The sequence below is a fragment of the Mobula hypostoma genome, chromosome 6, assembly GCF_963921235.1.
Source record: "Mobula hypostoma chromosome 6, sMobHyp1.1, whole genome shotgun sequence".
NCBI lineage: Eukaryota > Metazoa > Chordata > Chondrichthyes > Myliobatiformes > Myliobatidae > Mobula > Mobula hypostoma.
The window spans coordinates 112,208,606-112,222,226 of NC_086102.1; the positions used below are offsets into that span (position 1 = coordinate 112,208,606).

The following is a 13,621-nucleotide window of genomic DNA, read 5'->3' on the forward strand; positions in this document are numbered from 1 at the left end:
AAACATTTTCTCATCTGTCTTTATTGTAGCCGTGCGGCAACAAATGCTAGTGTACAGGAGCATTTCAGTCGCACACCCACACAGCTGAGAGGGAACAGTGACTGGCCCCTCCATTACCAGCCACCAACATCTCCCGGGCCCAACATACTGATGCAATTACTGTACACAGAAGGCACGACAGTAGCTATGTTTCATTGGGAGCTTGAGGAGACTGGGTATGTCTTCAAAGACTTTTGTAACTTTTTACAGATGTATCACGGAGAGTGTTCTGGCTGGCTGCATCGCTGTCTGGTACGGAGGGACTACTGCACAGGATTGGAAAACGCTGCAGAAAGTTGTGAACTCAGCCAGATCCATCCTGGGTACCAGCCTCCCCAGCAGTGAGGACATCTTCAAAAGGCAATGCCTCAAAAGAGAAGCATCCAGCACCTAGATTTTCACCTCTTCTCATTTTTACCACCAGAGAGGAGGTAACACACCAGAGACACACACTCAACATTTCAGGTACAGCATCTTGCTCTCTGCCGTCGGGTTTCTGAATGGATAATGAGCCCATGAAAACTGCCTCAGTATTTTTTCTTCTTTTACTCTCTCTTTGCATTGCTTACTTCATGTAATTATAAACTGTATATGTATAGAAATACTGTAATTTATATATTTTTCATTATTACAGTATGTATTGCAGAGTACTGCTGCCACAAAACAACATATGCCAGTGATTCTGATTTTGGGTGGTGATGCTGGCTCCTTTCTGCCAAGCGACTGATGTGTCTGTCAATGGGTGGGTCCCAAACCGCAGTCCCTGCCGAACCCACCAGCCAGTCCTCCTCAACCTGAACAAGCCCCAGCTCCCACTCTGTTGGTAACAGTTCCCCGTCCCTGACACTACGTTACCCCAGCACACCGGCTCCAGCCCCCAGCGTGGGACCTTACCCAAAGTTATCACATTGTCACTCCTCACCTCATCCCCTCCACACCTCACCCATCCTCACCACTACCCCTCACCTCATCCCCTCACCTCATCCCCTCACCTCATCCCTCCTCACCTCACCCATCCTCACCACTATCCCCTCACCTCATCCCTCCTCACCTCACCCCCTCACCTCATCCCTCCACACCTCACCCATCCTCACCACTACCCCTCACCTCATCCCCTCACCTCATCCCCTCACCTCATCCCCACACCTCACCCATCCTCACCACTACCCCTCACCTCATCCCCTCACCTCATCCCCTCACCTCATCCCTCCTCACCTCACCCATCCTCACCTCACCCATCCTCACCACTATCCCCTCACCTCATCCCTCCTCACCTCACCCATCCTCACCTCACCCATCCTCACCACTATCCCCTCACCTCATCCCTCCTCACCTCACCCATCCTCACCTCACCCATCCTCACCACTATCCCCTCACCTCATCCCTCCTCACCTCACCCATCCTCACCACTACCCCTCACCCTACTCCCTCCTCACCTCACCCATCCTCACCACTACCACCTCACCTCATCTCTCCTCACCTCATCCCCTCACCTCATCCCTCCTCACCTCACCCATCCCCACCACTATCCCCTCACCCATCCCCACCACTATCCCCTCACCTCATCCCTCCTCACCTCATCCCTCCTCACCTCTCTCCCTCACCTCAACCATCCTCACCTCACCCCCTCACCTCATCCATCCTCACCACTCCCCCCTCTATTCACCCCCTCCTCACCTCATCCCTCCTCATCTCTCTCCCTCACCTCATCCCTCCTCACCATACTCCCTCACCTCATCCCTCCTCACCTCACCCCCTCACCTCACCCCTCAACTCTCTCCCTCACCTCATCCAGCCTCACCACTCCCTCCTCTCTTCAACCCTCACCTCATCCTTCCTGACCTCTCCCCCTCACCTCTCTCCCTCACTTCATCCATTCTCACCACTCCCTTTTCACCTCTCCCTCCTCACCTCACTCCTTCACCTAATCCCTCCTCACTTCACTCACTCTTCACCTCATCCACCCTCACTTCATCTATCCTCACCACTCTCTCCACACCTTATCCCTCCTCACCTCACTCCCTCATCTCACACCCTTACCTCATCCACACTCACTTCATTCCCTCACCTCGTCCCTCCTCACCTCATTCCCTCACTTCAATCCCTCCTCATTTCATCCCTCCTCACCTCACTCCCTCCTTAACTCATTCCCTCATCTCATCCCTCTTCACTTCATCCATCCTCATCATCATCATCATCATCATCAGGTGCCATGCCCAGACTGAGCTTTGACTGCCATGGCCCACACACTCCTGTTTTGGGTCAAGTGGATCAATTCATTGGTATTCATTTCCAGTTCTCTGGCTGCTGTCTCCATCATCATTTCTCATTGTCTTCCTCTTGCTTTCCTTCCTTCAGTCTTTCCCATAATTACCGTGCATTCTAACTCCTCTTTCCTAATCACATGTCCAATGAAGTTACGTTGCCTTTTCATGATCTCATACATTACTTCTCTTTTTGTGTTTGCTCTGTTCACGACATCCTCGTGAGATATTCGTTTCGTCCATGATATTCTTTGCATCCTCCTCAAAAACCACATCTCTGCTGCTTCAATTCGTCCATCCTCACTTCACTCAAACCCCTCACCTCATCGTCTCCTTATCTCATCCTCCCTCACCTTTTCGAACCTCCTCACTTCATAGTGCCCCCTCACCTCCTCATCACTTCATCCACCTGACATCCCAGTCCCACCTCACCTCCTGCTTTGTGGGGTAGGCAGGATTAGGGCGGGGTTCCAAGTAAGGGCTATGGATATAAATATAATGAGAGGAGTTTGAGAAGTGGGCGGAGTTACAGACAGAATAAGGTGAGGTTTGTGAGGTGGGCGGAGTTTTGGATGGAATGGGGCGGGGTTTGTGATGTGGGCGGAGTTTCAGATAGAATGGAGGTTGGGGTTTGGGATGGAATTTGTGAAGTGGGTGGGGTTACTAATGCAATACGACAGGTTTGTGAAGTGGGCAGAGTTATAGATGTAATGGGGCGGGTTACGGATAGACTGGGGTGGGGTTTGTGAGGTGGGCAGGGTTACAGGTGGACTGGGGCGGGGTTTGGGAGGTGGGCAGGGTTACGGGTGGACTGGGGTGGGGTTTGTGAACACAAAATACTCTGCAGATGCTGGGGTCAAAGCAACACGCACAACACGCTGGAGGAACTCAGCAGGTCGGGCAGCATCCGTGGAAACGATCAGTCAATGTTTCAGGCTGGAACCTTTCATCAGGACTGTAGAGGGAAGGGGCAGAGGCCCTATAAAGAAGGTGGGAGGAGGGTGGGAAGGAGAAGGCTGGTCAGTTCCAGGTGAAAAACCAGTCAGGGGAAAGATAAAGGGGTAGGAGAGGGGAATCAGGGAGGTGATAGGCAGGAAAGGTGAAGAAGGAATAGGGGAAACACAATGGGTAGTAGAAGGAGGAACCATGAGGGAGGTGATAGGCAGCTGGGGGAGGGGGCAGAGTGAAACTGGGATGGGGGAAGGGAGGGGGAGGGAATTACCGGAAGTTGGAGAATTCTATGTTCATACCAAGGGGCTGGAGACTACCTAGAGGTATATGAGGTGTTGCTCCTCCAACCTGAGTTTAGCCTCATCATGGCAGTAGAGGAGGCCATGTATGGACATATCAGAAGGGGAATGTGAAGCAGAGTTGAAGTGGGTGGCAACCGGGAGATCCTGTCTGTTGTGGCGGATGGAGCGGAGGTGCTTGATGAAGCGGTCCCCCAATCTGCGTCGGGTTTCACCGATGTAGAGGAGGCCGCACCGGGAGCACCAGACGCGAATAGATGACCCCCACAGACTTACAAGAGAAGTGTTGCCTCACCTGGAAGGACTGTTTGGGACCCTGAATGGTGGCAAGAGATGAGGAGGTGTAGGGACAGGTGTAGCACTTATGCTTACAGGGATAAGTGCTGGGTGGGAGATCCGTGGGAATGGACGTGCAGATAAGGGAGTTGCGGAGGGAACGATCCCTGCGGAAAGTGGAAAGGGGTGGAGAGGGAAAGATGTGCTTAGTGGTGGGGTCCTATTGAAGGTGACGGAAATTGTGGAGGATAATGTGCTGGATCCGGAGGCTGGTGGGGTGGTAGGTGAGGACAAGGGGAACTCTGTCCCTGTTGTGGTTGTGGGAGGATGGGGTGAGGGCTGAAATGCGGGAAATGGAGGAGATGCGGGTGAGGGCATCACTGATGACGGTAGAAGGGAAACCACGATCCTTAAAGAAAGAGGACATTTGAGATGTCCTGGAAAGGAAAGCCTGATCCTGGGAGCAGATGCGGCGGAGACGGAGGAATTGGGAATAGGGAATGGCATTTTTGCATGTGGTGGGGTGGGAAGAGGTATAGTCGAGGTAGTTATGAGAGTCAGTGGGCTTGTAGAAGGTGTCAGTGGACAGTCTGTCTCTAGAGATGGCGACGAAGGGAGAAAGGGGAGAGAAGTGTCTGAGATGAACCAAGTGAATTTGAGGGCTGGGTGGAAGTTAGAAGCAAAGTCAATGAAACTTTGGGGGTTTGTGAGGTTGGTGGAGTTACGGGTGGACTGGGCGGGTTTCGGACAAAATGGGGCGGGGTTTGTGAGGTGGGTGTGGTTTCGGATGGACTGGGGTGGGGTTACGGGTGGACTGGGGCGGGGTTTCGGACAGAATGGGGCAGGATTTGTGAGGTGGAAGGGGGTTTCGGGCGGACTGGGCGGGGTTTCAGGCGGAATGGGATGGGGTTTGTGAGGTGGGCGGGGTTTCGAACGGAGTGGGCGTGGTTTGTGAGGTGGGCGGAGTTTCATGCGGACTGGGGCGGGATTACGGGTGGACTGGGGCGGGATTACGGGTGGACTGGGTGGGGTTTCGGACGAAATGGACGTGGTTTGTGAGGTGGGCAGGGTTTCGGATGGACTGGGGCGGGGTTTAGGACAGAGAGGGGAGGGGGTTGTGAAGTGGGCAGAGTTATGGGTGGACTGGGGCGGGGTTTCGGACGGAATGGGGCGTGGTTTCGGATGGACCGGGGCGCGGTTACGGGTGGATTGGGCGGGGTTTCGGACAGAATGGGGCGTGGTTTCGGATGGACTGGGGCGAGGTTACGGGTGGACTGGGCGGGGTTTCGGGCGGAATGGGGTGGGGTTTGTGAGGTGGGCGGGGTTACGAATGGAATGGGCGGGGTTTCGAACGGAATGGGCGTGGTTTGTGAGGTGGGCGGAGTTTCATGCGGACTGGGGCGGGGTTACGGGTGGACTGGGCGGGGTTTCGGACGGAATGGGCGTGGTTTGCGAGGCGGGCGTGGTTTCGGATGGACTGGGGCGGGGTTACGGGTGGACTGGGCGGGGTTTCGGACGGAATGGGCGTGGTTTGCGAGGCGGGCGGGGTTTCGGACGGACTGGGGCGGGGTTACGGGTTGGGGTTGGAGTTAGTGAGCCACGTCAGGAGGGGGAGGTGCGCCCGGACAAAGGGAAGCGGCGGCGCGGGGAGAGCGGGTCTGTGGTTCGGATCTGCCACCTCCCGCCGCCCGGAGGGCCCCGAATCCGCGCTGCCGGGCCCGGGTCCGGGTCCCGGTCCCGAGTCCAGAGTCCCACTGTCGGCTGACCATTGCTGTCTGCCCGTTGTCCGGAGGGCGGCCACCATGCGCCGCTGGGCGCTGCTGACCACGCTGCGGCCGCTGGGCCCTGTGGTGGTCGGCATCTCGCTCGGCTTCACCCTGAGCCTGCTCAGCATCAGCTGGGTGGAGGAGCCGTGCCCACCCGCCCGCGACAGCCCCGGGCTCCGGGTCCGCAAGGCCAACTCGGTGCCCGCGGGTCCGGAGGGCGACAGCGCGCAGGACTTCGAGCCCAGGATCGTCCCGTACAAGGCGGCGAGCCCCAAGAAACCGGCAAAGAAAACGGTCAGGTGAGACGCAGCGGGCCAGGTGCGGTGCAGCTCCGGGTCTGGGGGTCCCCTGTGCGGCCCCGGGTCTGGGGATCCCCGGTGCGGCTCCGGGGCTGGGGGTCCCCGGTGGGGACGGATCTATAATATATAATACTGAAGTACGGTACCGGCGGGGAGGGATCTGTCGGTATATAACACTGGGGTACGGTACCGGTGGGGACGGATCTGTCACTCTATAACACTCGGGTATGGTACCGGCGGGGAGGGATCTGTCAGTGTATAACACTGGGGTACGGTACCGGCGGGGACGGATCTGTCAGTGTATATCACTGGGGTACGGTACCGGCGGGGACGGATCCGTCAGTGTATATCACTGGGGTACGGTACCGGCGGGGAGGGATCTGTCACTATATATCGCTGGGGTACGGTACCGGCGGGGATGGATCCGTCAGTCTATAACACTCGGGTATGGTACCGGCGGGGAGGGATCTGTCAGTCTATAACACTCGGGTATGGTACCGGCGGGGAGGGATCTGTCAGTGTATAACACTGGGATACGGTACCGGTGGGGACGGATCTGTCAGTGTATAACACTGGGATACGGTACCGGTGGGGACGGATCTGTCGGTATATAACACTGGGGTACGGTACCGGTGGGGAGAGATCTGTCAGTGTATAACACTGGGGTACGGTACCGGTGGGGAGAGATCTGTCAGTGTATAACACTGGGGTACGGTACCGGTGGGGACGGATCTGTCAGTATATATCGCTGGGGTACGGTACCGGTGGGGAGAGATCTGTCAGTGTATAACACTGGGGTACGGTACCGGTGGGGACGGATCTGTCAGTATATATCGCTGGGGTACGGTACCGGTGGGGAGAGATCTGTCAGTGTATAACACTGGGGTACGGTACCGGTGGGGATGGATCTGTCACTATATATCGCTGGGGTACGGTACCGGCGGGGATGGATCCGTCAGTCTATAACACTGGGGTACGGTACCGGCGGGGAGGGATCTGTCAGTCTATAACACTGGGGCACGGTACCGGTGGGGACGGATCTGTCAGTATATAACACTGGGGTACGGTACCAGTGGGGACGGATCTGTCAGTGTATAACACTGGGGTACGGTACCAGTGGGGACGGATCTGTCAGTATATAACACTGGGGTACGGTACCGGTGGGGACGGATCTGTCAGTATATAACACTGGGGTACGGTACCAGTGGGGACGGATCTGTCAGTATATAACACGGGGGACGGTACCGGTGGGGACGGATCTGTCAGTATATAACACTGGGGTACGGTACCGGTGGGGAGGGATCTGTCAGTCTATAACACTGGGGTACAGTACCGGTGGGGACGGATCTGTCAGTATATAACACGGGGGACGGTACCGGCGGGGAGGGATCTGTCAGTCTATAACACTGGGGTACAGTACCGGTTGGGACGGATCTGTCAGTATATAACACTGGGGTACAGTACCGGTGGGGACGGATCTGTCAGTATATAACACTGGGGTACAGTACCGGTGGGGACGGATCTGTCAGTATATAACACGGGGCACGGTACCAGTGGGGACAGGGCTGTTGCTGTGATGGTCGTAGTGGTACGGCCCCAGGTCCTACAGCCCAACTCGTTTCTGCTGACCAAAGCCAGCCCCATTTACCTGCAGTTGGTCCCCCTGTTCCCCACTCCCCCCTATTATGTAACCCTCTAAATGTGTTTAAAATGTACCTGCCAGAGCCATACACTCTCCAATGCATTGAAAACGTGCCTCTCAGGCGGCCTTTAAATACCCCCGTCCCACCTTACACCCGTGCCCTGCCAGTTTTAGGCACCCCTACCGCGGGTGACCATCGAACTTTTAATCCTGCCTGAGCCAGGACCTAAAGCCGCTGCAGTTTGCCCCCGTGACCATGGTCTGCAGTCTACAGCAGGTCAATCTGTCTGGCTGTCCACTCGGCCTTGGCTGAACTGGACAGCGGCAGTAAACATCAGGGTGCTGTTCATAGGTTAGAGCTCAGCACTCAACGCCAGCATCCCCTCAGTACAGATCAACATCGATTGAGATTAATTTATTTATCACATGTACATGGAATCAGTGAAACGTGTAGCTTGTGTTAACAACCAACACAACCTGAGGATGTGCTGGGGACAGCCCACACATTCCAGCTCCAACATGGCTTATTCAGCAGAACAACTTAGCAGCAAAACAACCCACTCCCTTGAACTCAATCCCTCGACCCTGGCAGTGTGTGATGGGACGGTGCAGAGGGAGCTTCACTCTGTGTCTGACCCTGGGAGTGTATGATGGGACGGTGTAGAGGGAGCTTCACTCTGTGTCTGACCCTGGGAGTGTGTGATGGGATGGTGTAGAGGGAGCTTCACTCTGTGTCTGACCCTGAGAGTGTGTGATGGGACAGTTAGAGGGAGCTTCACTCTGTGCCTGATCATGGGAGTGTGTGATGGGACAGTGTAGAGAGAGCTTCACTCTGTGTCTGACCCTGGGAGTGTGTGATGGGACAGTTAGAGGGAGCTTCACTCTGTGTCTGACCCTGGGAGTGTGTGATGGGACGGTGTAGAGGGAGCTTCACTCTGTGTCTGACCCTGGGAGTGTGTGATGGGACAGTGTAGAGAGAGCTTCACTCTGTGTCTGACCCTGGGAGTGTGTGATGGGATGGTGTAGAGGGAGCTTCACTCTGTGTCTGACCCTGAGAGTGTGTGATGGGACAGTTAGAGGGAGCTTCACTCTGTGCCTGATCATGGGAGTGTGTGATGGGACAGTGTAGAGGGAGCTTCACTCTGTGTCTGACCCTTTTTTTTTTTTAATTTTTTTTTCAAAATTCTTTATTACAAATGTCGGTGCTATACAATATTTACAAACCCAGTGACTAACATATTTACTACACTACAAACAGACAATACATCTTAAACCAATATATTGCCATCCTCATCAATGATGGCATTTACACCCCGCGGAGCCCAACGGTCCCGGAACACCTCTACGGTCGCCGTGGACTGTGCGTATTCCTTTTCAATGTTCACCCGGGCACGAACATACCCCCGAAACATAGCCAGGCAGTCCGCCCGGGGAGAACCTCCTGCCACCCTTTTCCAGGAGCCACGGATGGCAATTTTCGCCAGCCCCAGGAGCAAGTTGACAAGGACATCCTCATCCCTCTGTGCCCCCCTCCTTACTGGATGACCATATATGAATAGGGTGGGACTGAAATGCAACCAGAAGGCGAGAAGCAGCCCACGCAAAAACGCGAAAAGGGGCTGCAGCCTCACACACTCCGTGTACATGTGGTACACGGTCTCCTCCAGCCCGCAGAAGTGACACGCGGCTGGGAGATCCGTGTACAGACTAAAGAACTTATTGCAGGGCACCGCTTTATGCAGCACCCTCCAGCCGAGATCCCCAAGGTGCATGGGGAGGACTCCCTTGTAAAGGGACTTCCATTGGGGACCCCCCTCACCTCCAGGTGGAAAGACCGACCGCCATGGCGTGTCGGGACGGTGGACAAAGGCTAGGAAGTGGAGGGTGTGGAGCAGCAGCCCATAAAGGTACCTCCTGCCTGCATCCCTGAATGGGATTGTGGGTGTCGATGAAAGACGGCTCAAGTTGTGTGGATTAGTCTCTCGGGTAAGGCTGCGGGGCCTGGGCCCGACGAGCAGCTCAGCTTGAGTCGATCCACACACCTGAGCCGCACCGACATCCGCTGAGGCAGGGCAAGGGTCGGCCAGGACCCCGCCCTCTGCCAGAGGAGGGGATTCCCGGCCTGAGGCAACCATGTTCCAGACTCTCAGTAGGTCCTGATAGAAGCCGGGCAGCCTCTGCAAAGCAGCACGGCTGACGCCTGCCGGTGGTAGCTGCATATCTTCGTGAAGGCAGCAGCCCCTCTGGAGGAAGAAAGTCGCCAACACGTGCCACCTGGGAGGGCGCTCGGCGTACAGGAATCTCTGCAGAGTCCTGAGGCGGAGAGCCGCCAGTCGTGTGCGTACACACACCAGCGACTGTCCGCCCTCTCCTACTGGGAGACTCAGAACCGCTGCAGAGACCCAGTGTTTCCTGTTTCCCCAGAAGAAGTCCACCAGCTTCCTCTGCATTCTCGCAACAAAAGGGGCAGGGGGGGCCAAGGTGACCATCCGGTACCACAACATGGAGGCCACCAGCTGGTTTATGACCACCACCCTGCCTCGATAGGAAAGCACCCTGAGAAGGCCTGACCAGCGCCCTAGCCGGGCCATGACCTTTGTCTCCAGGTCCTGCCAGTTCGCCAGCCAGGTCTCCCCAGAAGGACTCAGGTAGACTCCCAGATAGAGAAGACGTCTGGTGCTCCACTCAAAAGCTCTCATCTCCTCCGGCAGGGAGTCCACCTGCCACTGGCCTACTAAGAGTCCGGAACATTTCGCCCAGTTGATCCTGGCGGAGGATGCCGCCGAGAAAACATCTTGGCACTCGCGCATCCTCCGCAGGTCACAGGGGTCTGTCATCATGAGGAGTACGTCATCGGCGTAGGCCGAGAGGACGACCCTCATGTCCGGTTCGCGCAGAACCAGACCTGTCAGCCTTCGCCGAAGAAGGCCGAGGAATGGCTCGACACAGATCGCATACAGTTGACAGGACATGGGGCACCCTTGACGCACTCCTCTTCGGAAGTGGATAGGTCCTGTCAGTGATCCGTTGATCTTAACTAGGCACTCTGCGGCAGAGTACAGGAGCCGAACTCGGGCCACAAAGTGTGGTCCGAGCCCAAAAGCCTGCAGGGTGCCCAGCAGGAAACTGTGGTCCACCCGGTCAAACGCCTTCTCCTGGTCAAGAGAAAGAAACGCTGCCGGGGTCCCAGTCTCCTGGAGCAGGTGGATCAGGTCCCGTACTAGGTGGACATTGTCCTGGATGGAGCGGCCCGGGACCGTGTAAGATTGGTCAGGATGGACCACCTGTCCAATTACCGAACCCAGACGGTTGGCCATTGCCCGGGCGAAGATCTTGTAGTCCGCGCACAAGAGGGAGACCGGCCGCCAGTTCTTTAGCAGGCGGAGGTCTCCCTTCTTGGGCAGTAGGACCACAACAGCTCTTCGCCATGAGAGGGGCATTTCTCCGGTGGCTAGGCTCTCCCCTAGGACAAGGCTGTAATCATCCCCCAGGACATCCCAAAAAGCCTGATAAAACTCAACACTCAGTCCATCCAAACCAGGGGACTTGCCCCTCCGGAGTTGCCGAAGGGCAGTGGACAGCTCCTCCCGAGTCAGGGGGGCATCCAGACGCACTGCATCCTCTGGACTGACCTTAGGCAAATCCTTCCAGACCTCATTGCACGCCTCCGCATTTGACGGATCAGGCGAGAATAAGGACCGATAGAATGAACGGACCTCGTTGTTAATTCCATCAGGGTCCGTGATGGAGGAGCCATCGGCAGCCAGCAATTCCACTAGCTGCTTTTGAACTCCCCGCCACCTCTCCAACGAGTAGAAGAAGGGTGAGCCACGGTCCAAATCCTGCAGCATTTGGATCCGTGACCTCACGTACGCACCTCGGGACTGCTGAAGCTGCAAGTCCCTTAGTGCGTCCTTCTTCTCCTGGTATTCCTGCCACAGCTGCTGGTCTCCAGTGGTCGGACCGAGGCGGGACTCCAGGTCAAGCAACGCTCTCTCAAGCCGCTCAATCTCAGAGCCCCGCCCTTTGGTCGACCCCCTAGTGTACTCCCGACATAAAAACCGGATGTGGGCTTTGCCCACATCCCACCATAGCCGTAGGGAGCAGAACTCTCTCCGCCTCTCCTTCCAGGAGACCCAGAACGCTCGGAACGAATCCCGGAAACGGCTGTCCTCCAGCAGCCGGTTGTTAAAATGCCAATACCCGGATCCCACCCAAGGGTGTAGTGGAATAAATTCCATCCACACAAGGTGATGATCCGAGCACGACACTGGCCGCATGGAGGACGCCGACACGCGGGAGGCGTAGGCCCGAGAGATGTAAATGCGGTCTATCCTGGAACCTCCTTCTCTAGACCTTCTCGAGAAGGCGCTAGAGTTGGGGTGAAAATTCCGCCAGCTGTCCACCAAGTCAAAGGAGCCGACTAGCTCCTTTAACTTTTTTGCTGATGCTGGGTCGCGTTGGAGGCCCGAACGGTCCTCCGCCTCGAGGGTACAATTGAAATCTCCCCCGAGGATGACGCAATCCCCAGGATCGATGGAGCTCAGCAGGGTGGACAGCTGACAGAATAGGCGCGTCTGCATCACACCGCGCCTGGGAGCGTACACATTGATAAAATGCAAAGGTACGCCATCCAGGCGCACAACCAGGTGGAGCAGACGGCCGGGCACAACGTCTTGGACCCTTTCAATTACTGGCTGGAAGGTCGGGGCCAACAGGATCGCCACCCCGCTAGAAATGGAGCTGAGGTGGCTCATGTAGACCCCGCCCTGCCAAGCAGACTCGTCCCCAGGGATGGTATGGGTTTCCTGCAGGAAACTCACCGTGTACCGCCCATCCCTGATGACTGAGAGATTGTTATGCCTGCGAAGAGGACCCCTGCTGCCGTTTACATTGAGACTAGCTATGGTAAGCTTCATGGCGGGAGCACACTAGGTCTCAGCAGCTGCGCCCATTTCGGTGAGAGCGGAGGCGCCTTCCACCACACTGTCCGGAAAGAAAGCAAGGATACCTTTTGCTTTCCGGGCTCGAGCGGTACCAGCAACACCCTGTGACCCACCATCCCCCGTAGGAGCGAGGCTGCTTCTCCCTCTGATGTCCCTTACTAGGTCATCCAGGAAAGATTTTAGTTGCCGTCTGTCGTTCCCCACCACCGCATTCCTCTTTCCCTTTCCCTTTCGTCTGAGGATGACTCGCAGGGACCTCACCAGCCTCGGCATGCTGGGCCAGCGAAGCGAGGCTAGCTGAGGCCGGTGCTTGGCACCCTCAGAGGTGAGAATGAAATGCTTAATTTCCTCTACAGGTATCAATGGGGATTTCTCAGGAGGGGTGAGGATGTCCATTGTTTCACTATCGAAAGAGTCCCCCTCCAACCCGTCACTGCAGACAGAATCCCCATCGGCCTCCCCGCATGTTCCAATAGATGGCTGCGCCTGTGACCCACACCGCGCAGCGGGCACCTCGCTCTTCCCTGCCTGCTCCACCGTCGCATCAGCCTCATCCACATTTGCGACAGTGGAGAGACAATCCCCAGGGACTCCCTGCAAGTCATTTATTGCTGGGGTCGATGTGCACAGAATATCGTCCTCCCTAGGGGGCAGGCATAGAGGGGAACCCGGCACCTTTGGTCCAAGGGATTCATAAGCCGCCTGGTGCTGAGAATGAGAGAGCTTTGCCTCGTCTCCTCTTACACTATTCGGTACACTGGCCTCCAGAGAGGCGCTGACTTGTAGGTCCTGGGTGGAGGCCTCCAGGGCTGCCTCATTTGTGCAAACAGGCCTATCACAAGCTTTTTGCACAACCACACCATCTACCCCAGGACTGGTGGCTACATCTGAGGACTCAGGTTTAGAACCAACCCCTACCCGGATTCCCACCCCTTCCTGGGACTCCCCCGCATCTACATCCCCTGCCCTCTTGCGGGAACGTTCCCTTCTCCTCTTCACGCTGGAGGAGCACACAGGTGCAGGCTTCACCGATGGGGCGGCACCTTCTGTTTCCATCGCCCCGTCTGCTTGCGCACCTCCCCGAGCCCCACGCTCCACTTCAGACGAAATGGGTGTGAGCTCTGCAGCCTCAAAGGCCC

At 56.4% G+C, this 13,621-nt stretch overlaps 1 protein-coding gene across 1 annotated transcript in view; it reads left to right on the top strand.

The window, feature by feature from the left end:
- The first annotated feature begins 5,427 nt into the window (after window positions 1–5,427).
- The window catches only part of LOC134347623 (chondroitin sulfate synthase 2-like), a 29,607-nt gene continuing 21,413 nt past the window's right edge, over window positions 5,428–13,621 (top strand). Inside the window, exon 1 of the mRNA XM_063049991.1 lies at window positions 5,428–5,894. Within this exon, the coding sequence (XP_062906061.1) occupies window positions 5,632–5,894 (263 nt within the window). The 5' untranslated portion in view covers window positions 5,428–5,631. The remainder of the gene's footprint in view (window positions 5,895–13,621) is intronic.